Genomic DNA, 24469 nt, shown 5'->3' with positions numbered 1-24469 from the left:
GCATTAGTCAATGAAAGGGACTTTTTTTCAAATGAACCTGTATTTCCACAAGCTAATGTAGCGGTAAGTGATGGGTTATTATATGCTAAATCTTGGTTATTGTTGCAGGTGATAAGTTAGTTAGTTTGACATGCTATTAACACGCTATTTAACTGTTTCCTGCAATGGCCTCCTGCTTGAATATTTATTTTTCCTCACTTGGTGGCTCATAGCAGCTCATTGTATTAGCAGGCCCATTATATTATATTTTATCTGTTTACAGTAAGTATCTAGTTAAAGAAACTTAAAGGTTTTACCAAAGATCTTCATTCAATCACCGATCTTTTTGTTGAACTGACAACATCATCTTATTAAATAATATTTCCACACACACAGCATAGACCGTTTCTTGCTTGAAGTTCCAGAAGTGTCTTCTTTTCAACCAGTAGTCCAAGCTCTGCAGCAGGAAGCACTTTTTTCTTTTGCACCTCACTGTTTTCCAGACATGCACATATCAAAACAGCCAACCATCAGGTGTTATTAAGCAGCACTTATGCAAATCAGATGAACTGCAGTTAGACTTATTTACATCTGCAGTTCGTCTTCTTCATAATTACCTTGCTAAAATGAGAAATTGCGATGTCATGCTCAGTAAATATCCTCTAATACAGTATGTTCTAGGATACTGTGTCCAGGCCCCTGCAGTCTTACACATGATAATGGAAATGGATGGATTTATAGCATACATTTAAAATTTTACCATTCATACCACTTGTGAACAGTTCCTTCATGTCCATGTCCAAGTGTTGCTCAGTTAGATCGGTCAGTAACTGCCCTGGTGCCACATTTTCAAACTGTAATCAGGTTTTCCTGGATTCAGATACTGTTAAAGCACCATAAAACCAGGATGCTTTTTTCCTCTTCCTGCTCCTTGCTCTTCACCTTGACTTTTAGACCAAAGCTACCTTAAAATACACCTGCTGTCACTGCTCATCCAGCAATCAAACTAGCCAGCCAATATGTGCAGCCAGCCAACAAGTGATGTAGGATTACAGCAGTCTGCTGCTGGCAAATCACTAGGCACCTTATATACCTCCATTAAATACGCTGCAAAACAAAACACTGCACTTCACAATAAAACATACAACACAAGAGATACAACAATGCTAATTATAAGACAATTAGAAATAAAAATGACAAGATAAAAATCTCAAATACAGAGAAAACAGACTGTAATATAAAACAGTAGGGTTCAAATGATCATTGATTTTTTTTGGCTCCAAGCTTATTCTTTTTTTCTTTTTTTTGTGTCTCTCGTCCAGTCTCCGAACCTAACCTGAAGGTGCGTTCGCGGTTGAAGCAGAAGGTGGCAGAGAGGCGGAGCTCTCCGCTTCTCCGCAGGAAGGATGGAACTGTCATCAGCACCTTTAAAAAGAGAGCCATAGAGATATCAGGTGAACACACATGAATACACAACAAGTGTCTGCTCAAAACAGGCATTTAACACATGAACTCACTCTCAATAAATTAGTATTAATTAACTTGAGGATGACTTCCTCTCATTCTCTCTCTCTCTCTCTCTCTCTCTCTCTCTCTCTCTCTCTCTCTCTCTCTCTCTCTCTCTCTCTCTCTCTCTGTATGTGTTTGTGTCCCTCGACCAGTCTCCTCTCTCTGTAATAGCGCTCCAGGTTCAGGTCCCAGCAGTCCCAACAGTTCCAATACAGCCATCGCCAATGGCAACACAGGATCTGTCCCTAACATACAGACTGAGGTATACACACGACCACACAGACATTTTATTTTGAAAGAAGTTATAACCACTGACTCATACAGGGGCTGGTTTCATTTTCACAGTCATCCATTCATCTCCTCACACTGCACACAAAGCTCGAGTTCGCCACCTACAGTTCACTGTGGTTTAAGAAAAGTCAAGTCAGTTTATTTGTGGTGCACATTTAAAAACAAGTGAGGATCAAAGTGCTTTACAGAGAAATTTAAGATACATCAAAACAGAACATAAAATAATAGATAAATAATTGTGTCAGACAAATTGAAGAATTTCATAGTTTTATTAATAATCAAGGAGAGACGAAGGTTAGTTTAAAAAGGTGGGTTTTATGGTTATTATAAGGATTTAAAAGTGGTGATAGACCTGACAGAGAGAGAAACTGTTCCACAGTCTGAAAGCAGCAATGGAAAATGCTTGGTCACCTTTGGGCTTAATTTGAGAACATGTAATGGTAACGAAGACTAATTTATAAGGGGATCTGTAACTCTTTTCTGTTGTGTTCAGTGTGACTTGCAGCATTTCTGAATTTAGTTATCTATTCTTTTTGTTCAATGCGTTCCTGTGGTTGTGTTTTACTATTTTGCATCACGGTTCTGTATCTGGTTTTGTTTTATGTTCTTGCTGGGGGTTTCTATATTTGTTTATGGTTTCTGTTTGTGCAGTACAACGTATACTTGGTTGTGTGCTCAAATTGGTGATGATGCTTTTTCTTAATTTGTTTGTGTTTTGTCTATTTGCATGGGCATTATTTTGCCAATAGACCAAATGAAGAAAATCTACCAGTAATGACAGAGTTTATAAATTTATAAATTTATGTATGGACATTTGAAGACTGAGGCTCAAGGAAACACGAAAAGTTTTGTTCAGCAGTTAACATCCAAGACTGAAGTGCATGTGTTTTGCTTGGTTTTAAGGGGAAATATAGCTGCATGTCACCAGCGTAGCAATGATGTGTGTTAAGAAAAACAGATCTTAGCAGAAGCGTATAAGATGAAAATTAAACAGGGGGTAAACCATGCTAAATAGTGGCTACGCAGTATTATAGATTATCAATCATAACTGAAACTGGTCTATTTTGTTGATAATAAACAAACCATTCTAAGGCCTTACCCTGAATAACTAATACAGGTGTGAAACTGAGCCTTAGTCTTAGCAGAGCTGACTCACTGCTGCGGTAGATCATGAAGCCTGACTGTAATTTATAATTCGACTTGATGTTGTTGTGATCTAAAAAAAAAAAGGAATATGTTGTGAAAAGAAAACTTTTTCCAGGACCATAGATGAATTTAGATTGGCAGGAAGTTAGCACAGTTGGAACTAGTTTTTTGATTAAAGGTAGAATGATGCCATGCTTGAAGGAGGATGGGTCACGACCATTGACTAGGATGGTGTTGAATGTGGAAAAATACTAGGGCCAATGGTATCAAATACTTAAGACAGCTACTTGTAATTATGTCAAGTGAGCAAGTAGTAACCTTCAAAGCTTACAAGACTCATTTTATTGCTATTTTAAGTGCAGTGAATTGTACAGTTGTTGTTGTCTTGGAGTGGCATGTTTTTTGTGTTTCCACGTTGACTCAAAAGCATCATAATTTATCCCAGTAAGCGCAGGTGGAGCGTAAACATGAAGTGGTTCAAAACAGCTGTATGGTTCTGGTCATTGGCAGATGTGTTTAATAGGTCTATTAGATAGTTATTAAAGATACATACAAGCAGCTGTAGAAAGAGGATTCAGAGAGTGAAATGACTTGATTTGAGAGAGATACTGTTCGTCGGTGTTTACAGTAAATGGTTGTCATAGCAACCTAAGATTCGAAAGAACAACACGCCTAAACTAACCAGTCTGCCCTTGTGTCCGTCTGTCTGTCTGCAGCTGAGATCTCTCCATCAAACGCTGGGGGCTGATGGGACATTGAGTCCTCTGAGTCTCTACACCTCGCCCTCGCTGCCAAATATTTCCCTGGGGCTCCCTGCGAACACACACATCACGGTTGGTCTACTCAGCACACACACTGACATAAAAACATACAGGTGGACACTGGGCAGCAATACTGCACAACTGACTATTCACTAACCTCATATCCCTGAGTGACTGTTGCTACACCTACACATACAAGTTTTTCCATTTATAGCCCATAACTATGAATTTTGTTAGCTGAACCGCTGGGCTTTTTGTAACCTGTGACTGTACAAACTAATAGTTAGTTAATGATGTGCTCCTTGGGCGTAACTCTTAGTTACTACTGTGGATGGTAAACTAGTCAGCTGGGCACGCTGACTGAATTGTTCAGGGTTTGCAATTGGTCAACTGGAGGTTCAGTTATCTGTTAACTGTTAGCTTTCCCTGACTCTATGACTCAGTCAGGTGCATGTTGATTAGTGTCTTTCTCGCACAAACTAATGACATGTAAATAATATCTTCATAACACTCTTCCAGGATATATATCAGTATATCGGATGTAATATTTACAAGATGATCATTCAAGGAACTCTGCACGTATTTCACTTACTTATTATCTAATAACCGAGTTTTACAACCTGGGACCACGACCTGCAGTTACCACTTTGGCCAAGTGATTGTGTAGTGTATGATAACCATGGTAATGCCTCCTCCCGCTCCAGGCCCCCCAGAAGCTGTCTACCCAGCAGGAGGCCGAGCGTCAAGCCATCCAATCATTGCGAGGCGGCGGAGCTCTGACGGGGAAGTTTCTCTCCACATCATCCCTACCTGCAGGTAAGTTTTACCATGGTTCATAAATGAATTTATTATTCTTTAATTATTATATTATAGTATTATATGTTATATATGTATGTATAGTGTCATTTACATACACGGAGAAACCAGACAGAATTTATTTGAATCAGTTTTGAAAGTCTGTTATTTGGAGCTTGTAAAGATATGATAATGTTTCTTTGCACGACGCGGAGACGAGACGACCAGCTCTCACTCTGCCCATTCCTCGTTACTGCAACATGTACTACTACTGGAGCAGGCCAGACAACAGACGGCTATGCTAGCTGGTATACCCACACACCCACACACACACACACACACACACACACACACACACACACACACACACACACGTACATGTACACGTACAGTACATTGAAGTCCATTGCTAATGTAACGACAGTGTTGACCTGTTGTGTCAAACTCATTGTCTTTTTGCTTTTACCCTCGACCCACTCAGTCCCCATGTACAGCCAGTCGCCATTGGTTACAGCAGAGAGAGGCGTGTCCAGTGGCATGCGGGCAGTCAACAAGCTGCCTCGCCATCGCCCACTGGCTCGTACCCAGAGTGCACCTTTGCCCCAGTCCCCCCAGGCCCTTCAGCAGCTGGTGGTTCAACAGCAACACCAGCACTTCCTGGAAAAACACTACAAGGTTCACATGTTCTCACACACACACACACACACATTTATAAGTGCACACTTTCATATACTAACATTACCTTGTGTGAATAGATGCTATCGAAGGGGACTGATCTTCCAAGGCCACCACCCACCCACCCAGAGGAGACAGAGGAGGAGCTAACAGAGACCAATGACATGCAGGAAGATGACGGAGGGGCGGGCCCTCACAGGTGTGGCATTTCTAATGACCAATTTGTCAGTATTGATGATTGGTTAATCTTCATCTTTATCTCTTTCTGTATATGTAAATGTAAACATCTTAATGTTATTGTTATTCTGTCCTAATCAGACTTCAGAAGGAGGGGTCAGATGACAGCACACCCCCCTCTGAGCGACTTGGTGTGTACTTAAAGGGTGAGGATGAGCGTGGGGGCATGCACGTGAAAGGGGAGAGTACCGAGAGTGAGCTGGACGAAGAGGAAGAGGATGAAGAAGTCATCCAGCTGAGGGAGGGCGACGAAGAGGAGAGGGGGAGCTACTCGCAGGTTTGTGTGAAAACAGTGTTTTTCTACGTAAAGACTGAACATCACACTGTCAATAGCGTTTCTCTGTATCTCCACATCCACTTATATTCCGTGACAGTGATTCCCAGCCAGGAGTATTCTACATGTGCAATATCAAAATCCTATCAAATTTGTAAATGTGTTTTTTTTGGAGCAGGTCAAATGCAGATAATTCTAAGAACGTAGTTAAATAAAAGGTTAAAAATGTTTAACCGGTTGGAATAGTTAGGTAAAGTAATGAATAAACATTTAAAATGATTATGACAGTGAAACACTTTTGTAGTGTCACTTAACGTCCACTATAAAATCAGTTTGATTAAATACATTTGGAGCATAATGGCTGGGTCGATTAAAGGGCACCCAAGCTCATCTGATCCCTGATGAGGGGCTACGTCAGACGAAAAGTGTTTGGAATCACCGCTTTAAGGTCCAGAGTTAGTCTTAAACTCAGGACCCTGGTTACGCAGCATCATCCCACAGAGGGATGAATCATACAATTGCATCATCAGCCAACCTCCTGCTTGTTTTTCCTCTCTCTCTCTCACTTTGTTTGCCGTGCTGCAGATGTTTGCTGTGAATTAGCTATCTGACTCATCGCAGCTAACAGTCGGCCCGTTACTTCAGCCCAAACCTGAGGCGGCTGCAGGTGTTTTTCACCTTTGCACACTAGTTTTCACAATCAGAAATTCTGAGCTGCAGTGCATTTGTGTAGGTTTTTTTTCTCTTATTGTGCTGCTCCTTGTGAGTGAGCTTGTATATAACATTTCTGTTTTCTGCTCTCACTGACAAGTTCATGTTTCTAATTTACCAAAATTTGACAAGTGTATTTTCCCAATCACAGACAAGACCTACTGTGCTTGACTAATGTGAGCTCAAATGCCTGGCAGTGTGATGCTCTGACCAGTTGGCAGTGTGCATGTAGTTTAAATAGTGATGCTGTACTGTGTGTGAACCTCAAATGTGGACTGCTGAGGCACTAAACCAAAAACAAACCAACACTTCACTTTTATTTGACTTGCACATTGAAAAAAAAATTATTTTATAACATACTTGTTTGGTTGCTTGTTCAGCAAGACGAGGTGCAATACAAGACACGCTGATAGATAGGAAAGACAAATTAGCTAGAAAGGTTATTAAGTCATTCAAAACCCGAGTCTCAGACTGCAGCAGCAGTCGGACTTTGTTTATGTGTGTCAGGACTTTATATTATCCTTTAGCCTGAACCTACAAACTTTAAAGCTTTTTTCATTGATCTTTTTTCTTCAGCCTCATTGCAACAACCAATACACACCTCTGACCTGAGTTCACTGTGGTTTGGGGGAAAAAGCAGCATTCAAGGGGAGGTTTGAATGGATCGGTCTAAAATGTGTGATCCTATTTAACTGGATAGAAACACACAAGCACAGGATGAGTCATCAGAAGACGAAAGAAGCTTTGACATTTTACAGGAACAGGAAAGGGCAGGATTCGAATATAAAATTGCACATTAAATTTATATCTCTTCATTTATATGTATATACTGCAGTGTCCAAAAGTCTGAGACCACTTTCACAATGGGAATACACACACACACACACCCCCACCACACACACACACACACACACACACACACGCTGTGGTGTCTGGAGAAACCTAAGAGAGACTTGACACACCTCACACACACAATTGTTGACGTTGCAGTGACATCACCAGCCGGTGACTCAACCACTGGACTCACTGCTGTGTGTGTGTGTGTGTGTGTGTGTGTGTGTGTGTGTATTAAGGTTTGTGTAAGCACAGCAGACACACATGTTGTGTAGAGTCTATATATGGGGAGTGTTGCTGTGCTCCCTGCTGCAAACTGAGTGACTCATCATGTGTGGGTGGACACTAAAACACACACACTTGTAGATATACAGATATAAAGGAACCACACACACACACACACACACACACACACACACCTACATACACCACTGTGGAGGCTGGTGATCAGGACTGTCAGTCAAAGTGTCAGGAAATAGCCATTGTCATCATTATGAAAAGTGCAGCAGTTGAATCAATCAATCAATCAATCAATCAATCAATCAATCAATCAATCAATCAATCAATCAATCAATCAATCAATCAATCAATCATCATCATCAGTTTTAATCTATGAAGCACATTTTCTTACTGATTTTTATGAATGATATTTTTATAATGATTAAACTGTGGGTGTGATGACAGGGAGAGAGATGGGAGCACTGTTGGTGTTAAACTATTCTACACACACACACACACACGCACGCACACACACACACACACACACACACACAAACACACACACACACACACACACACACACACACACACTCCATCACTGCAGTGAAGGGACTGCTCTCTGATTCATCCCTCTGCTGTGACTCCTAACTGTCTCTCCTCCTCTCGTCTCTCTTTACCCTTCCCATCAGCCCTTGCAGCAGTTGGGTGTATTCCACTCCTCCCTGCCCCACAGACCTCTGGGAAGAGCGCAGTCCTCCCCTGCAACCACGGTCAATCCCATCAAACACCTCTTTACTACTGGTCAGTATTTTTTTTGTGTGTGTGTGCACATCTGGTTTGTGACTGAATGAGAGTTTGACATCACTGGTGTCAGTCCACCTACTGTAAGCTACAATGCTTGTTGCTTAGCAACAGAGATCTGACTCTCTGTTGGCTGACCGTTCAGACAAACTAAGTGAACTGAATGAAATACCATCAATTTTAAAGCTGTGTTTCCTGTTTTATAACAGTTAAACATGTCCAACTAAGATGCCTCATTATTGTGATGTGTTATCACTTCCTGTTTATGTTTTTTTGTTGTGTTGCTGCTGTTCTCTGTAAATATTACCATAACATTTCCTGTATTTGTTTCACTTTAAAAGCTTCTGAGATTGTTGCAAAGTAAATTTGTTGTTGCTGTGTCTCACAAGTAAAAACTACAGAGTGCACATGGAGTAAAAAGATGAATACGGTATTTAAGGCTAAAGAAGTAGCAAAGTGCAAAATATGTACAGTGTCCAAATCTTCAACTGCATGTTATTTGTGGCAGTTGTTAACGAGGCTTTTGTCTTAACCGAACAACCTGTATGACAGGAGGTATGAAGTAATAAAAGGGTGTGAATGATCCTGATGAGGCTGAGTTTCCAGCTGACCGGATGTAGGGATCTGATTGTTGGGATCTTAATTTTCAAGTCACATTAGCCATATATATGTCTTATTAAACTATGTCTGCCTTAAGTACAGTGTTAAATTCAATGTCCTGCATGTATCACACACCTTTCACTTGGAGCTACTGACATCTTGTGGAGTTTATTTGTTACTACAAAATACAATAACATCATAGAGGATCATTAACACACATTTGTTGTTGTGCTGGGGTAATAAAAGCTGTGAATATTTGGATAGTTTATCATTATATGAATAAATATGTTTCATCCTCTGTTGATTAGCCGTATCAATTGTCCTTTGGAGGTTGCCAGGGGACTGGATGGGACAGGGTTATACTCAGGAATGAAATTTTCTTTTCTCTATTTTTTTATGCGTCCTCCATCTCTACCCAACTTCTTTTTAAAGCCCACACTTCAGCTGTTATTGGAGTAACAGCTTTTATTTGAGGTGCTATTCTGTGTCTCTCTTTCTCTGTTACTCCAGGGCTTGTGTATGACAGTCTGATGTTGAAGCATCAGTGTGTGTGTGGCAACGCTCACATCCACCCAGAGCATGCTGGGAGAGTGCAGAGCATCTGGTCCAGACTGCAGGAGACGGGCCTGCTGGGCCGCTGCGAGGTACACACACACACACACACACACACACACACACACACACACACACTCAAACACCCAAACATTTGTACCTCTATCTTTGTGAGGACATATGTTGACAACCCAAGCTCCTTACCCTAACCCCAGAAACCCCTAAGGCTAATTGTAACATTAAGCCTCAAACCCACAATGCTGTGAGATATCCCAGCACGCATTGCTATGTACTGCTTATGTTCACCTCCCAAGTGTGCGGTTAAAGCCCTCATGGCAGTTTATTATCATCAGTTGCTGTAAATGCATCATTTCTGGATTTTCCATCTCATGTATAAAAGCTTTTTTATTACAACAGGCAATTGCTAAATATCCCTTGTATTATTGTTTTTTTCTAATGTGCAAATTAAAAATGCAAAAACTTTACTCAGTCTGTCTCTGTCTGTGTGTGAGCAGAGGATTCGTGGGCGTAAAGCGTCTCTGGATGAGATCCAGTCTGTTCATTCAGAGTTTCACACTCTGCTCTATGGAACCAGTCCGCTCAATCGACACAAACTGGACCACAAGAAACTGCTGGGTAACTGTCTGTCTGTCTGTCTGTCTGTCTGTCTATCTGTCTGTCTGTCTAGGTATTTTTTATGCACGTGTGTACATGCTAATATGAACTTTGTGGTTTCTCTGTAATGCATCCTGATGCTCAAACACTACAGTTCCTGTAACCTCTGCTGATTGGTTGTTTCAGGTCCAATCAGCCAGAAGATGTACGCCGTTCTTCCCTGTGGAGGAATAGGGGTGAGACAACCTTTCTGTCAGTATCTGATACTGTTTTATCTCTCAGAGTTGAAGCCCTGGACTGAGCTCTGTGCTGCCCCCTGCAGGTGGACAGTGACACAGTGTGGAATGAAATGCACTCATCAGCGGCGGTTCGCATGGCGGTTGGCTCGGTCATTGAGCTGGCCTTCAGAGTGGCGGCAGGGGAGCTGAAGGTAACGCATGGAGATATTCACAAGTGTGTACACACATACAAACACTGAACATAAACTTTTGTGGGACCTGTCCTTCACACTGTGTTTGTTTTTGCACTAGAACGGCTTCGCGGTGGTGCGTCCACCAGGTCACCACGCTGAGGAATCCACTGCCATGTAAGCTCACCCACAACTTTACTGTTACACAACTAGATATTTCACTACTTCACATCTTCATGTTGACTTACAGTTTGTACCCTTTTTTGTATGTATGCGTGTGTGGGTGTGTGTGTGTGGGTGTGTTTGTGTGTGGGTGTGTGTGTGTGTGAACAGGGGCTTTTGTTTCTTCAATTCAGTAGCCATCACTGCAAAGCTGCTGCAACAGAAACTGGGAGTGGGCAAGATCCTCATTGTGGATTGGGTGAGAAGCACTGATACACTCACACACACACACACACACACACACACACACACACACACACACACACACAATCTGTCAGCATTGTCACCAGATATTTGACAAGAAAATATTGACAATATTTATTTGGCAAGAACACAGAGATTTACTCATAAATAGTAAAATTAAAATTACTATGTATAAAATAATAAAATTAGCCAGTTGTATAAAGGTAGATTTCCATGTCTTTTCTGATTATAAAGCAAGTCTACGTTCTATATTAATACTATGAAAGTATCAAAGCGCTCAGTTCACAGAGAAATGCACACAGCCTGTCAGAAACTGAGCCTTAAAACGAGCTGTCAGGATTTCTGTAACTTTGTTATGTCACAACAAAGCAGTCACTGTCCTCAGCCATACCCCACCTGGACCCACTATCCAACCTTGCAGGATTTGGTTTCTCTGAGTGTTTACCTGAAATCTGTTTTATTTTAATTCAATCACTCAGAAAAATGTCAGCCACTCAGAAGAGAGGCTCAGAGCCTCCTCTCTTCTGATTGGCTCACTGACCTGTTCTTACGAGAGCTCCAGAGAGAAGCCTTAGAGAGAAGATGTAAAACTAGATGGAGATGGTTTTTAGTTATGGATCAACACTTCAAATAAAACACAGGAAAAATGTAACATGGGACCTTTAAAGCTCTGTAGGTTAGAAAAATGAGTCATTTCGATCTACAAAGTGTAATTTACCGGCCAAATGATTCATATCTTCAACCACGCTGCCGTCATTTTTATTCATTCATATTCATTCAAACTTAATTTTAAGAGCTGAAAATTCTGACCAGGCCTTTATGCAGGCAAGCAGGACTAATCTGGATAAAATGTTGAGCAGACTGTGTGTGTTCAGTGTGTCTGTATCATAATATCCCACTGACCTTCTCTCTGATGGCACTGTGACCTGGCACTGCAGGACATTCACCATGGCAACGGGACCCAGCAGGCCTTTTACAGTGACCCCAACGTCCTCTACATCTCTCTCCATCGGTACGATAATGGAAACTTCTTTCCTGGCAGTGGAGCTCCTGAAGAGGTACACACACACACACACACACACACACACGCACGCAAACACACGCACACACACACGCACAAAGTAGAGGTGAGGATTCAGGAAGCCAGAGTTGTCTCACTTTCTGATGTATTTAACTACAACACTAGTGTTTCCTGTCATCATTGTGCACCCACTGGAGACATCTACACCGTAGCTGTATGGTGCATTTTCTCCCCAGGGTATCAGTAAAGTCTTATATTAGCAGAAAAACACTGGAATACAAAGTGGACATGAGACTGAAACTCATTAAAAACCTGAGCAGTGGTGACCTTACCGTCAGTGTGTTTAAAATGTGTACCTGCAGTAATGCTTAGATTCAGCATGTCTTACTAACCAAAAACGCACTGCGTGTCTCCTTATGGCCTGACAAATGCATTTCCCTCCTCATCAAACATTACTAAAACAGATTTTTAAAACATGGATTCTCTACATTGACTATGAGTTCTTTCCTCCTTTTACTGGTGCATTGCTCCATTTCTTGGGGCGTTGCCACCACCAACTGTCGAGTAGTGAAACAGTGTGAAAATGTGCTTTGAGTGCTGCTTCCCCTTCTCCCGTTGATAATCCTCCTCTGCATCACGTTTCACTTTTTTGTCTTTTTGTGTTTCTTCTTCTTTGTTCACACAAGTGTGCATCCTTCCTGTTTGTGTAAACATCCAACAGCTCAGCTTGGCTGCTGACTTCATCTGTGTCTTTTCTCATGAAGCAGAAAGATCCTCTAGAAAACAAAACAACCTTTGGAGAGAAAAAAAAAAAGATTTAAATTTAAACATCTAAATTCAACATAACTGCTGGCTGTACATTCATATTCCTGTTTTTCATAAACAGATTAAGATGTTGTCTTGATTTGGTCAAATTCTGCTTTTCTGCTTAATGCTTAAATGCTTGCCATGTGCTGGACTGGACCAGAGGAGCTTGTTTATTTTATTGGTTTTAGTGCACAGTCTCCTGCACTCCTGTTTACAACCATCTACTTAAATTGGATAAAAACAGGATCAGGAGGAATTTATTGTAGAGAGTGTGTACTGCAGTGCTCATTAGGAACGAACACTTTCAACTGACTTATTTAATTAATTAATTAATAAGTAATATTAAAAGTCTTCAAAAATAAAAACTAATTCCTGTGCTTATTTCCAATAATTAATAATTTATTAAGCTTTTTGACATTGAATTAAGTGATGTGGCTGCTGTGATGTCACATGTGCACCATCTAGTGACTTGATCTGTCACTGCATGCTACCATTAACCAACTAGTACAACCAAACTCTAGAAAAAATATTGGTGTTTATTATTTGTAGTATATAATTTATTATTATTGTTATATTTATATTTATGGCCAACTTGCACACACACACACACACACACACACACACACGCACATACGCACACACACATACGCAAAAGAATAATAACAATTATGTCATCTCTCTGTGTCCCTCTGTGCAGGTGGGATCAGGTGCCGGTGTTGGTTTTAATGTGAACATAGCTTGGACCGGAGGAGTGGAGCCCCCTATGGGTGATGTGGAGTACCTTACTGCCTTTAGGTAAACATTATTATTAAAATGATAGTTATTATCAAATGGTGACATTATTACCAAGTGTGTGTGTACCTCATCAATAAAGACACAAATAGACATGCTGTGCTCCAAGCAGTGCAGACTGAGGTACATATTGGACTTTTGTATTTCAGATTTTTTTGTTTGGTTCGTTTTCTTTCTGCTTGTGTAACCTCAGCATCATTGAAAATGAGGGTCATCTCTCAATGTAAAATAGTAAAAAATAGAGAATCTGCAGGAATAATCTCTGTGCACTTGATTGGTACCTTCTGTGCTTTGACTGTTTATGGAGAATAAATATTGTGTACAAAGTTTTCCCTGTGGTCAAAGTTAGGAGCTCTGTGTTAAGTATGAAAACACCTTAAGGAAGCAACATGTTTTCAAATGTCGACTCTGTGTGTGTGTGTGTGTGTGTGTGTGTGTGTGTGTGTGTGTGTGTGTGTGTGTGTGTGTGTGTGTGTGTGTGTGTGTGTAGGAGCGTGGTGATGCCCATCGCCCAGCAGTTCAGCCCAGATGTGGTCCTGGTGTCTGCAGGCTTTGATGCAGTTGAGGGTCATCAGTCTCCTCTGGGAGGCTACAATGTCTCTGCCAAGTGTGAGTACCATGCTGGTTACCGTGGTGACCAGACAGGGGCACTTTCTAATTGCAGTTTCAATTACATGATTGTGAATAAGGTTGTAATTATTGTTTCTTTAACTGTGACTGGTGTGTGTGTGTGTGTGTGTGTGTCGACAGGCTTTGGTCAGCTAACGCAGCTGCTGATGGGACTGGCAGGTGGGCGGGTTGTTATGGCGCTGGAGGGCGGTCATGACCTCACCGCCATCTGTGACGCATCAGAGGCCTGTGTCTCTGCGCTTCTAGGAGACGCGGTGAGACGCGGAGTCACATTATCATCGATAATTATTCATGTTTTAATTTCACACAAACTATTCACACTTTCAAACCTGAGGTGTCATCCACCATCCCAAAGAACAATATGGAAGTATGACCAGAAACACAAGTGGTGATTTGAAGTGACATGGAGCGCTTTCATAACTGCCCAGTGCAACATTAGGAAATATCCATTTGAATTTTAAAGGAATAGTTCAACATTTTGGGAAATATTAGTTTTCTTTTCCTTACCACTCCTCACTTCTTAGAGCTGAAACGGGGTGTGGTTAGCTTAGCTTAGCTTAGCATAAAGATAATGAAGCAGGGTGAAACACCTACTCTTTTTAAAGTGTAAAAATTGTTCACTAGTTGACACTTTGAATGTGATTTTTTTTTATCTGTACATACACTGATATATGAAATTCATAGTTTGTGGTTTCATGCTGGTGGCTATGTGCTAGAACAGTTTCTCAGCAGACAAGTGCAGGATGCTGTTACTGTGCACAGCATCCTATTTATGAGGAGGTCATGTGACCTGACACCACCACATCCACTGCAGATGTCGTGTCAAAAAGATGATCTTTGGTGCCATGTTATGGTCAAACAGATAGCATTAGCTCTCAGAGCGAGAGAGAACTGATAACTAACTTATCAGTGTGATGATGCATGATATTATTAACAGTCCATCTGTAATTGATTGTTAAGTGTTTGAACTATACAGCAGATGAAAAAAGCTGGCAAAGAAGCCAGCAGTCAGTGATATACAGAGTGATAAACGTGTTTGTGGGAGATGTATTTTAATCTGTTTATTTCATACATTTCTGTTAACACACTCTCTCTGTCTCTCTCAGTGTGACTCTGTATTTCAGTGGCCTCAGGAGAAGCCATGTCCAAAAGCCTGCGCCTCACTGGAGAGAGTAATAGAGATCCAGAGTAAGAGACACACACACACACACACAGACACACACACACACACACACACACACAGTAAATATGTACAGTAAGGTGTGCAGCATGTCTCCATCCTCAGTCCATGTGTATGTCTCTCTCTGTCCCTCCAGGTAAACACTGGTCTTGTCTCCAGAGTTTGTCTCAGACAAGCGGCCACTCGTTATTGGATTGCCCCCTTGGTGCTAAGGGCCAATCAGAGAAGGACGAGGCAGACACAGTCAGCGCCATGGCCTCCCTGAGTGTTGATGTTGAGCAGCCGGGCTCTGTTCCTGACAACTCAGAAACCAGCAGGTCAGCAGAGCAACTGTGGTGACTTTCTGATAACATTACCAGCATTACATTACATCACATCATCGTAACATTATGAAGCAGACTAAGCAGAGATCCACCGAGTATAAAAGTGCAGTACAAGCCCACAAGCAGTAAGTTGTGCTAGTGCTACCAACGTTAGCATTAAGAGCTAGAAAAAGAAACGGTGTGAGTTCAGCATCAAACTTCATTCCTTTACTCACCAACAGCTGTCTCCAGTGATGGCAAGCAACGCCAATGTTAACTCTTTTCTCCATCATGTCTTTTCCTCTACTGAAGTTAGCATGCTAACCAGCTAACCAGTCTCGTCACAGAGAAAACTTACAAATAGCCACTTTAAACAGACTGTGTCCTGTTAGGGTAATTTTGCAAAATTTGATAAGTGCTCTTAAATGTGATGTTTGATTGCCCACAGGTCCACAGAGGAGCCAATGGAAGAAGAGCCTGTATTGTAGGAGGAACTTAAACAAGAAGCACACAAAAAACTCCACATTCACCTCCTTCTAGCACCTCCTCTTCCTCTTCCTTTTCTTCTTCCTCCATGGAGTTGGTGTCGGTGCACGCACACAAGGCGGACCTGTGCCGTTGAGGAGAGCTCCGATTTGCCTGAGGAGAACATTATCGAGGCAGGAGAAGGACAGGCTGTGAAAAACTTTTGACACGTCTATTTTCTAGTGGTTCATCAGCCCGAGGAGGAGCAGACGACTTGTTAGCATCTCCATGGAAACCAGAGGAGGGGAGCGTCAGCAAGGATACACCTCTTGTAACCTATATACTGTATACCACCTGTACACAGCACCACTGAATTACTCCCCTCCACCCTTCAATCATTCTTTTGTCTTTTTATTTCATCCCAACTCCTCTGTTTCCAGCGAGGGACGATGACTTTGGAAAACCTGCATCTGAATCCCAACAAAATGTCAGACTCCCAAGCGGACGACTTGTCTTCTTGCGAGTCTGTCGGTGCGCCGGAGAGACGGGCTCAGCGAACAAGGGGGTGGAGGAGGAATAACCAATTTTTAAATGAGCAAAGGAGGAGGAGGAACTAGGTGCCTTTTTATGTCCACAAAAACAAAACCATCAAACCAGAAACCACAGAACACCATCGCCGCAGCACCTCAGCAGCACCTCAGCAAAACCAACCAGCCAATCAGGACTGAAGAAACACACACACACACACACACACACACACACACACACACACACACACACACACACACACACACACACACACACACACACACACAAATACTGCTGTTGTTTCAGTCTGTCAGTTCATTTTTGGGTCTTTGTTTCTTCATCTGGATGCCTTAATTTGTTCTTATCTCACTATTTAGCAACCTTGAGAGAGACAGGGAGAGAGAATCATGAGAGTTGATATAATTATTATTCAGAAATGTATTAAATCTGTATTCTCTTTCAAACCTGACAACATTCATGTCAGGTATTCCCAACGGACTTTGATTTTTTTTTTTGAGGGAAGAAAAGCCTCCAAAGCCATCATTACACACTAGAAATATCCAGTAAAAATCTCAATTGAATATTAATAGTAATATCAATAATAATATTCAATCAGACTTTTATGGAATCTGGTGAACGTGTCTCAGGATAAGCTCTGTTTCAGCAGTATTCAACATTTTACACATGTAATTAATTGAACTGTATCACCTCGCTGTCAGCACTCTCTCTCTCTTTCACTCGTTTTAGTTGAGAGTCATGTGACCAGAGCCCCGCCCCCTTCCTCTGTACAGGGAATTGTGGCACGTTTTTGAAACACCACAATGACCACCACGTCCCTTTTTTTTTTTTTTTTTTTTAAATTGTAATATTACCTGTTTGGTGTAAATACTGTCCTGTCCTGTTGCCCACGGTTACATCACAGCAGACTCATTGTGGTCACTTTTCTATATCTGTACATACATATATGTATAAATTACAAAATACTTTCTCTTTTTGTATAAAAAAGCAAAAATAATATTATATATATACATATATACACACACAGACACACACAGACACACACATATATTTCATATTACATACATACTGTATACATACATATTACATACACACACACCTATATATATTTATGTAAACAGTGATTTATCCAATCAGATTGGATTTATGAATATATTCTATTTGGAGAGTTGATGTTTTAAAGGTTTAGCTGTTTGACAGGAAGGAAGCACTGATGTCATTGGGCCGCCACCTGTTTGTTTTACAGATGTTGAGGATGGCTGGATGTTGTTGTTGTGGTGGTGGTGGTTGTTGTTGTTGCAGTTGTGGGAGGTGAATAGCGAACTCCAGTTCCTCGGGCAGGACCAGGCCATGCTGCCCTCCTCAAGCAAACAGCGCAGGGGTCATTATGGTCAAAGGTCATGACTGAGTAAATAGGTTGGTCCAGTGATGGTGCATTTTTGTAGTCCAACAGGGAGTAAGCTCGCCCCTCCATGGCTTATGATATTCATTAGCCCTAAACATTGTACCACATATCACGGTTCTGGATTGCTAGCTCCTGTAACTCGAGACACTTTAGTCACTGAGCAGCTAATAGAACTTGAGAACAAGAATGTTTAAAATGTGAACTCATTGGATGGTCGTCAGTATAAGATGGGAAGGCAACTCCTCCATTAAACTCAATACAACCATGTAAAATCAAAGATGGAGCAGGAAGTCACAGGGTGCTCAGAATGCAACCAGCGGCCTCAAGGTCCATGAAGGTCCAGGAAACTGCACAAAGCTAACATTAGCTAACCCTTGATGATGATGGTTATTAATTCAAAGCAGCTGTGATTGATATTTTTACAGCAACAATGCATCAAATAACAATTTTAAAGAATACGACAACCTGAAGAGGGTTGCTCACAGTGCTGAATCTGCAGTTAGCCATTAGTGCTAGTGGAGCATTTAGCAGCCAAAGAGGAGGGACCAAAAACAAATCTGAAAGCGAGTGAATATTTGACATGCACTCATCATGTTGCTCCTTAACAGCCATATGTGTAAATAAGCAGCTGTTTGTTAACAAGTTCGGCAGATCAACTTAAAAGGTGATATGTTATGATATATTATGTACATTGAGGCTATCTTTAAACACAGCAGCAGCAGTGAGTTGGATTAGAAAAAAGTTAACACTGCTTTTTATTCAGCATATACCACTCATTCATCATTTAGCTGACTCGAATTAAAAGGAATAGCTGTTTAAAGAATTGATTGATCATAAACGCGATCATGTTGATAAAGATAGCCCTTAGTTAACAAACTAATATCAAACTAGGTTATTGATCATCTTCTCCCAATAAAAATTGAATGGGCTCAGATATGCACGACTGTACGAATGAGGAAATGTAGAGGCAGGAGGGGAGGAGACAAAGGGAAACTCAGGGTTTGTTGAAAAAAACCTTCCAGCAAGCGGGTCAGTTCAGAGTAAGTTGCCACGGTAACTGACTGGTATCTGGAATACAGATACCAGAAAGCGTTCCTATGGAAAGCAAACAAAATAATAAGTCTTGGCTTTTTTCATCACAGGGGGCAACAAAATTTAGCTTTACTGGCCTCTTAACACTAAGGAGACACATACAAGCAAGCTTGTTTGAAAAACCCCTTGTATAAGCACAACACACAACAAGAATCTATGTGATTATGTGTAAAATGCAAAACAAAGAACTGACTGCGGTGTTTCTCTTTAATGGAGAAGTTGCTGAGAAGATTGCCCTCCATCCGATGAGTTCAAAGTTTCAGCGCTCTTGCTATAACAGATCATCACAGTATGCTGTTCCTGGATCAGGGCTGATGAAGCACTCTGTGACTGAAATATCTGAGTTAGGAAAGATGGCAATACTGGACTGCATAATTGTTTTATATGTAATAATCCTCACACCAGCATTGCTTACACGAGGTCAAAAAAATAAATCAGTATTAATCATAAGTTAACAATAGGTTACCCTTTGAAAAAAATTGCTCTGGTGCCACTAACATAAACGTTAATGCTACACCCAACAATTTAAACAAAACACATTTTGAAAAGCTATAGCTCAGTAGGTAAAATTGGGACAATTAAAACAGAAAATGGACTTTTCTAACAAATGTCTGAATTCCCTTACAAAACTCTTCAGTTAAACTATCTTTATTAGAACCTGGAAGAGTTTTAAATGGTTTGTTGAATCTCACAAAAATATTTAAACTTTGTACCATGGCTCTAACATGCTAATGACAGTGGGTTAGCATTTTATATAGAAGGCACTGCTAACTTTTCAGTGGGTTTTGAGTGCCACCTCCAACCTCCAGCTTCCTTCTTCAGAGCATTTAGCTTTTATTTTATTTTATTTTATTTTATTTTTTTGGTGGGCTACCTTAAAGCACAGTTTTTCACTTTTCACAATCTGACGAATTGCATCAGAGACTGGAGGTATAAGCAGGTTCTCTGCTCACTGAAGATACCCAGTGGACACAAAGCCTCAGAAGAAGTGGACCACTCTTAATTATCCACATCTACGGAAACACTACTGTGTGACGTCAGTAAGCTATCTCTACCGGACACAATCTTCAACCTCACTAAGCACCCATTTCCGAGGACCCCCTGCGGTGTAGCAGGTGTTGTAGCTGACACTGCTACCTCTGGGTCTCATCTGTTCAAAGCAATACAACAATGACAGGATGACAGCAACAGACAGGGAGAAAGAGAGACTACAACATGCGGCTTCATCGTTGCCATAGCAACACAGCAGACAGCATCACAACCTAAATCATCCATGGAGCTCTTTAGCTTTTAAACATGTGATTGAGTGCTGCTTGAGTGTAATATTGATTGATTGATTGATTGATTGATTGATTGATTGATTGATTGATTGATTGATTGATTGATTGATTGATTGATTGATTGGGCTGTGTTTCCAAATGGTTCAGTGTAGTCTTTTTGTACTTTCATAAACACTAAGGCCAGTTTGTCCATTAAACCTGCAGCAGGGTTACAGACAACGGGTTGGTAAGAGAGAGGTCTAAGACAGGATGAAAATTAGCCATCAGACATGGGAGCATTGAAGGGCGTTGACAGCTGAGTTCAAAACAAACAGCTGGTGGTGGGACGAGCAAGCAGCAACTACCGCAGCTGTCAAGCCTGTCAATTAAGCATTTAATGTCCAACTTAAAAATGCCTTAATATTTCCCCAACAATTTATATTTTAATCACCACCACGAAGTAATGAATTTAGTTGTATTTTGAAAAATTAGGATTTTCTATGTTACTTGGGCACCATCTAGTGGCCATTAGAGAAAGTGCGAATTCAAGGGTGAATTCTTGTTTATTAAGCTGTTACAGCTTCCCAGTTCAAATTAGACACCATACTCACCACAGCTGTGCACAGCTTTTGTATGCAAAGAGGGATAATGGTTGATATTTTGTTGGCACTCCTTAGATTTGTAGCTTTTCTGAGTTTAAAGAGAAGCGACATCTACTTACGACCTTTTGAATTTTTGTGAAAGTATTTTTTGTGTATTTTCTAAATATTACTGAAATGTTGAGGTGAGGAAAAGATAGTCGACAAGGTTCAATAGAAACAGATTTAGTGAATAAATCACGATATACATGAATGTGACTCAGTCGTCCAAAACTAGTGGCAGACTAAAAACATCAGGTCTGTGTGAAGCGATGAGGAGTAACCTTCCTCACCTATCACATTTTCCTTTCATTAGTTTGAGCTTTGTATAGTGCTGCTTTAGTAACATAATTTCATTATGCCTTTGTCCACAATGTTTTACTGGCATCCTACTGGAGAATAAGTGCCACCAGATGTTAATATCAAACAGTAGCGGACTGATGAATGTGCATTAACTGATATTATCTGAAATTATCCAGTATTTCACAATAAGAAGCAAAGATTAAAGAGAAGTTAGAAAAAATACTTACTGTTTTGCAGATTTTTATTTTGCTAAATTCTTATCATCTTTCCTATCATTGCCAACACTTAGATTGACCTTGTGACCTCTTGGGTAAAGCTGAGTCACCAATCAGGCAAAGTGAGACACTGCCCCAGTCCCTTAGGCTTTTAGATTCACATTGTCTCATAAAAATCAGTCTCCTGGAATTTTAAGTGATACGTACAATTATCAAAATAAATGGAAAATATAGTAAAATGAGTATTTCAATTTAGTTACAATTATATTGGAACCAGATTTAAATCACAACTGAAATAATGAAATAAAGGTAATTTGAGTGGCAGAAAGTGGCTTCAGATAATATTACAGCAACAACAATCACAAAAACTATTAAAGGGTTTTACTGCACACAAAGTATCAACCATACAGCCAATACTTTACGGTCAAAGAACAGAACAAACACAAGACACAAATGGTAAATCCTTGTTAGATTGATGACTTCATGCACTGTCCAGGTGTGTGGAGGTGAGAACGTAGTTAAGATCTGAATTTTTTCTGAGCGCCTTCAAGTACTTTTGTCACTTTTCATGTGCACAACCAAGTGCAACACGATAAATGCCTTTGAGGAAAGTTTGTCCAGAAGTGTGTACCCATCTGAACGATGAGTTACTTATAAACCTTCTGCTGTGCTCAACAACATGTGGTAGGAATTAGTTCATTTCAAACATACCAAAACCTTTCAGAGTAGTGATTTTGCTGTTTTCTGAGATTTCTGCATTATTTTGGTGAGTGCTACAAAAACAAGACTCAACCTGTGACAAATCAGAACGATCCTTTGAGTCGTGGTGGTTGCTGCTTGGTCTTGTACTGCTACCAGAGGATGCATGTAAGCACAGATTGTGGACTGAAGCTTTAAGAGGCTGTTTCAGTGCCCAGTCGGTTTGTTCTGACACAAAGTTCAGAGGGGTCATCATGGGCCATGTGGGCTCTGGTCCTGAGTCCTACTGAAAGGAGGGGACACCTAGAAAACCATCTGCACCACTGGAGTCTCCATGTACATTTCAAACTCTAACCATACAATATGAATAGTGTTGACACAGTCTGATGGTTCGTGTTGTCAGGGCACCTCCCCAGTCCAGAGACTACACAGCTTTACTGTTGCTACCACCCACACTAAGGTGAAACGCACATTTTCACACACTCTCAGACTATTTTGCTACATGAGTTAATACTGTATATTTCTTGATATGTTTGATACTGTGGTGTAACTGTAGTGTCCTGCTGTGATTGGTTATGGGGGGTCGGGGTGGTTATTTTTGGACTCTTGAGTGGGACAGAGGAGGTTCAGTATCAGTGCGATCGTCACCTTCTCTCTGTTTTACCTCCCTCCGTTCTCGAGGGGAGACCTTTCTCTCGTCCAGATTGCGACTGAACAATTTGAAAACGCAGATTTTTGTTGGAACTGATCACAAGCACATTCCTGATTATTCTCTGTCCGTGCTGTCGTTTTATCCAGATTCTTTCCTGTTGCGACAAGACAACATGTGTTTAATTCTTTCTGACTCACATGTATATAAAAGTGCATATATGTGTACACATGTGCAATACACGCTATTCGAGCAATCTATTACTGTGACTATTATTGATGATTATACTTGTCCCTTTTTCGAACCTTTCAGTCCATTTTGTTTTCTTCTTGTCCTGATTTCCTGTTGATGAATTGTGTTGCAAGACCTTAAAAAGGGAAGGTGACTCTTGTGATTCTTCACACTCAGTTTCATTTCAGGGTTTGTGGACATTTTATTGAAGCCCTTTTTTATTAGTCTCACTGTAATGTTGTGACGTTGATCCTAATGATCTGTTTCTTTGTTGTTGTTTTTTTTAAGTGGGCCTGTTGTTAAACTTTGTCTGGAAACTCAATAAAGCAATTCACTGACTGTCTCACTCCCAGTAAATGCATAAGATGACTCTCTAGCTAGCAGACTGCTTGGTTAGTTTAGCAATTAGCAACAACAGTATTCTTTAAAGGTTTGAAGTTTGCAAGCTCTACATTAATCTCATGCTACGACAGAATGAGTCAGCAATTTATTATCTGCCTCATCAGTAGTGAGATGTCATGTCTTCCAGCAATTCAACATGTTGTCTTATTTATTCATCAGAAAATTATCTTTAAAAATGCCAGAAAAACAGAGGAATGCGTTAATACAACAGCATCAAAGACAGATGCACATTTTAAACTTTCCAGAGAACAGTTTTAAACTGGACGCTGCTCAACTTTATCCGGACTAAAATCATAGGCAAAGATTTGCATATGCACAGTATGGACATTTGGGAGGACAGAATTGCCCCTACCAGTATTTGCGCGGTACCTAATGTCACCAGAAAAATGTCAATTCATGTTATTTAACCATGGTATCTAGTGTTAACTAGCAAGCTTACCCTGGCCTCTGTCTTCTGTAGGCTAGCAGTCAGTTTGTTAGTATGACTTTAATTTCTATCGAAAAATCCCACTATGATGTTTTTATGCATAGCAATAATATGATGTGGTTATGCCTTACTATTACTATAACATTTTTATACTATGACGTATTTTGCATTAGTATACTTTAACATTTTTTGTTTTTGTTTTTATGTCTTACTATACTATGCCTTTTTTTTTTTTTTGCTTTATTACACTATGACATTTCTGTGTGGATTTCTAACTTTTTTATGCCATATGACGTTTTTATGTGGCCAGGACACAACATGAATAGCACATCTTACCCGAATCCCAAGTAGCAACAAAAACGAAGTATTAAATTTATCAACGTGTTTATTTTGAAAAATTAGCAAATTAAAACCTCAGGGTGGACACAGGCCAAAATAACAAACAGAAGAAGTCTACCTGAAAAAAACATAACTTGCCTAAAGATAATCAAAACCAAAGTATATCAACTAAGCTCCCTGTCTAATAAAAAAAGGAAAAAATGTGTTCAGAACGGAAAAAGCAATCCACCCCT

General features: G+C 40.5%; 1 protein-coding gene across 4 annotated transcripts in view; it reads left to right on the top strand.

The window, feature by feature from the left end:
• The window catches only part of hdac5 (histone deacetylase 5), a 52499-nt gene extending 29092 nt beyond the window's left edge, over window positions 1-23407 (top strand). For all 4 annotated transcript variants that reach the window (XM_056401233.1, XM_056401232.1, XM_056401234.1 and 1 more), the window contains 22 exons: window positions 1302-1433; window positions 1641-1750; window positions 3642-3758; window positions 4391-4502; window positions 4697-4789; window positions 4963-5156; window positions 5237-5355; window positions 5475-5670; window positions 8121-8232; window positions 9343-9476; window positions 9900-10020; window positions 10186-10235; window positions 10322-10429; window positions 10530-10585; window positions 10742-10829; window positions 11773-11892; window positions 13360-13457; window positions 13945-14063; window positions 14205-14338; window positions 15191-15272; window positions 15401-15581; window positions 16015-23407. In XM_056401233.1, coding sequence (XP_056257208.1) covers window positions 1302-1433; window positions 1641-1750; window positions 3642-3758; window positions 4391-4502; window positions 4697-4789; window positions 4963-5156; window positions 5237-5355; window positions 5475-5670; window positions 8121-8232; window positions 9343-9476; window positions 9900-10020; window positions 10186-10235; window positions 10322-10429; window positions 10530-10585; window positions 10742-10829; window positions 11773-11892; window positions 13360-13457; window positions 13945-14063; window positions 14205-14338; window positions 15191-15272; window positions 15401-15581; window positions 16015-16054 — 2516 coding nt within the window. In that variant the 3' untranslated portion in view covers window positions 16055-23407. The remainder of the gene's footprint in view (window positions 1-1301; window positions 1434-1640; window positions 1751-3641; window positions 3759-4390; window positions 4503-4696; window positions 4790-4962; window positions 5157-5236; window positions 5356-5474; window positions 5671-8120; window positions 8233-9342; window positions 9477-9899; window positions 10021-10185; window positions 10236-10321; window positions 10430-10529; window positions 10586-10741; window positions 10830-11772; window positions 11893-13359; window positions 13458-13944; window positions 14064-14204; window positions 14339-15190; window positions 15273-15400; window positions 15582-16014) is intronic.
• The last annotated feature ends 1062 nt before the right edge of the window (window positions 23408-24469 follow it).

Source organism: Seriola aureovittata, chromosome 17 (assembly GCF_021018895.1).
Source record: "Seriola aureovittata isolate HTS-2021-v1 ecotype China chromosome 17, ASM2101889v1, whole genome shotgun sequence".
In the NCBI taxonomy this organism is placed as follows: Eukaryota; Metazoa; Chordata; class Actinopteri; order Carangiformes; family Carangidae; genus Seriola; species Seriola aureovittata.
The sequence above is the reverse complement of the archived record's forward strand: the minus strand, read 5'-3'. Positions and strand labels throughout refer to the sequence as shown.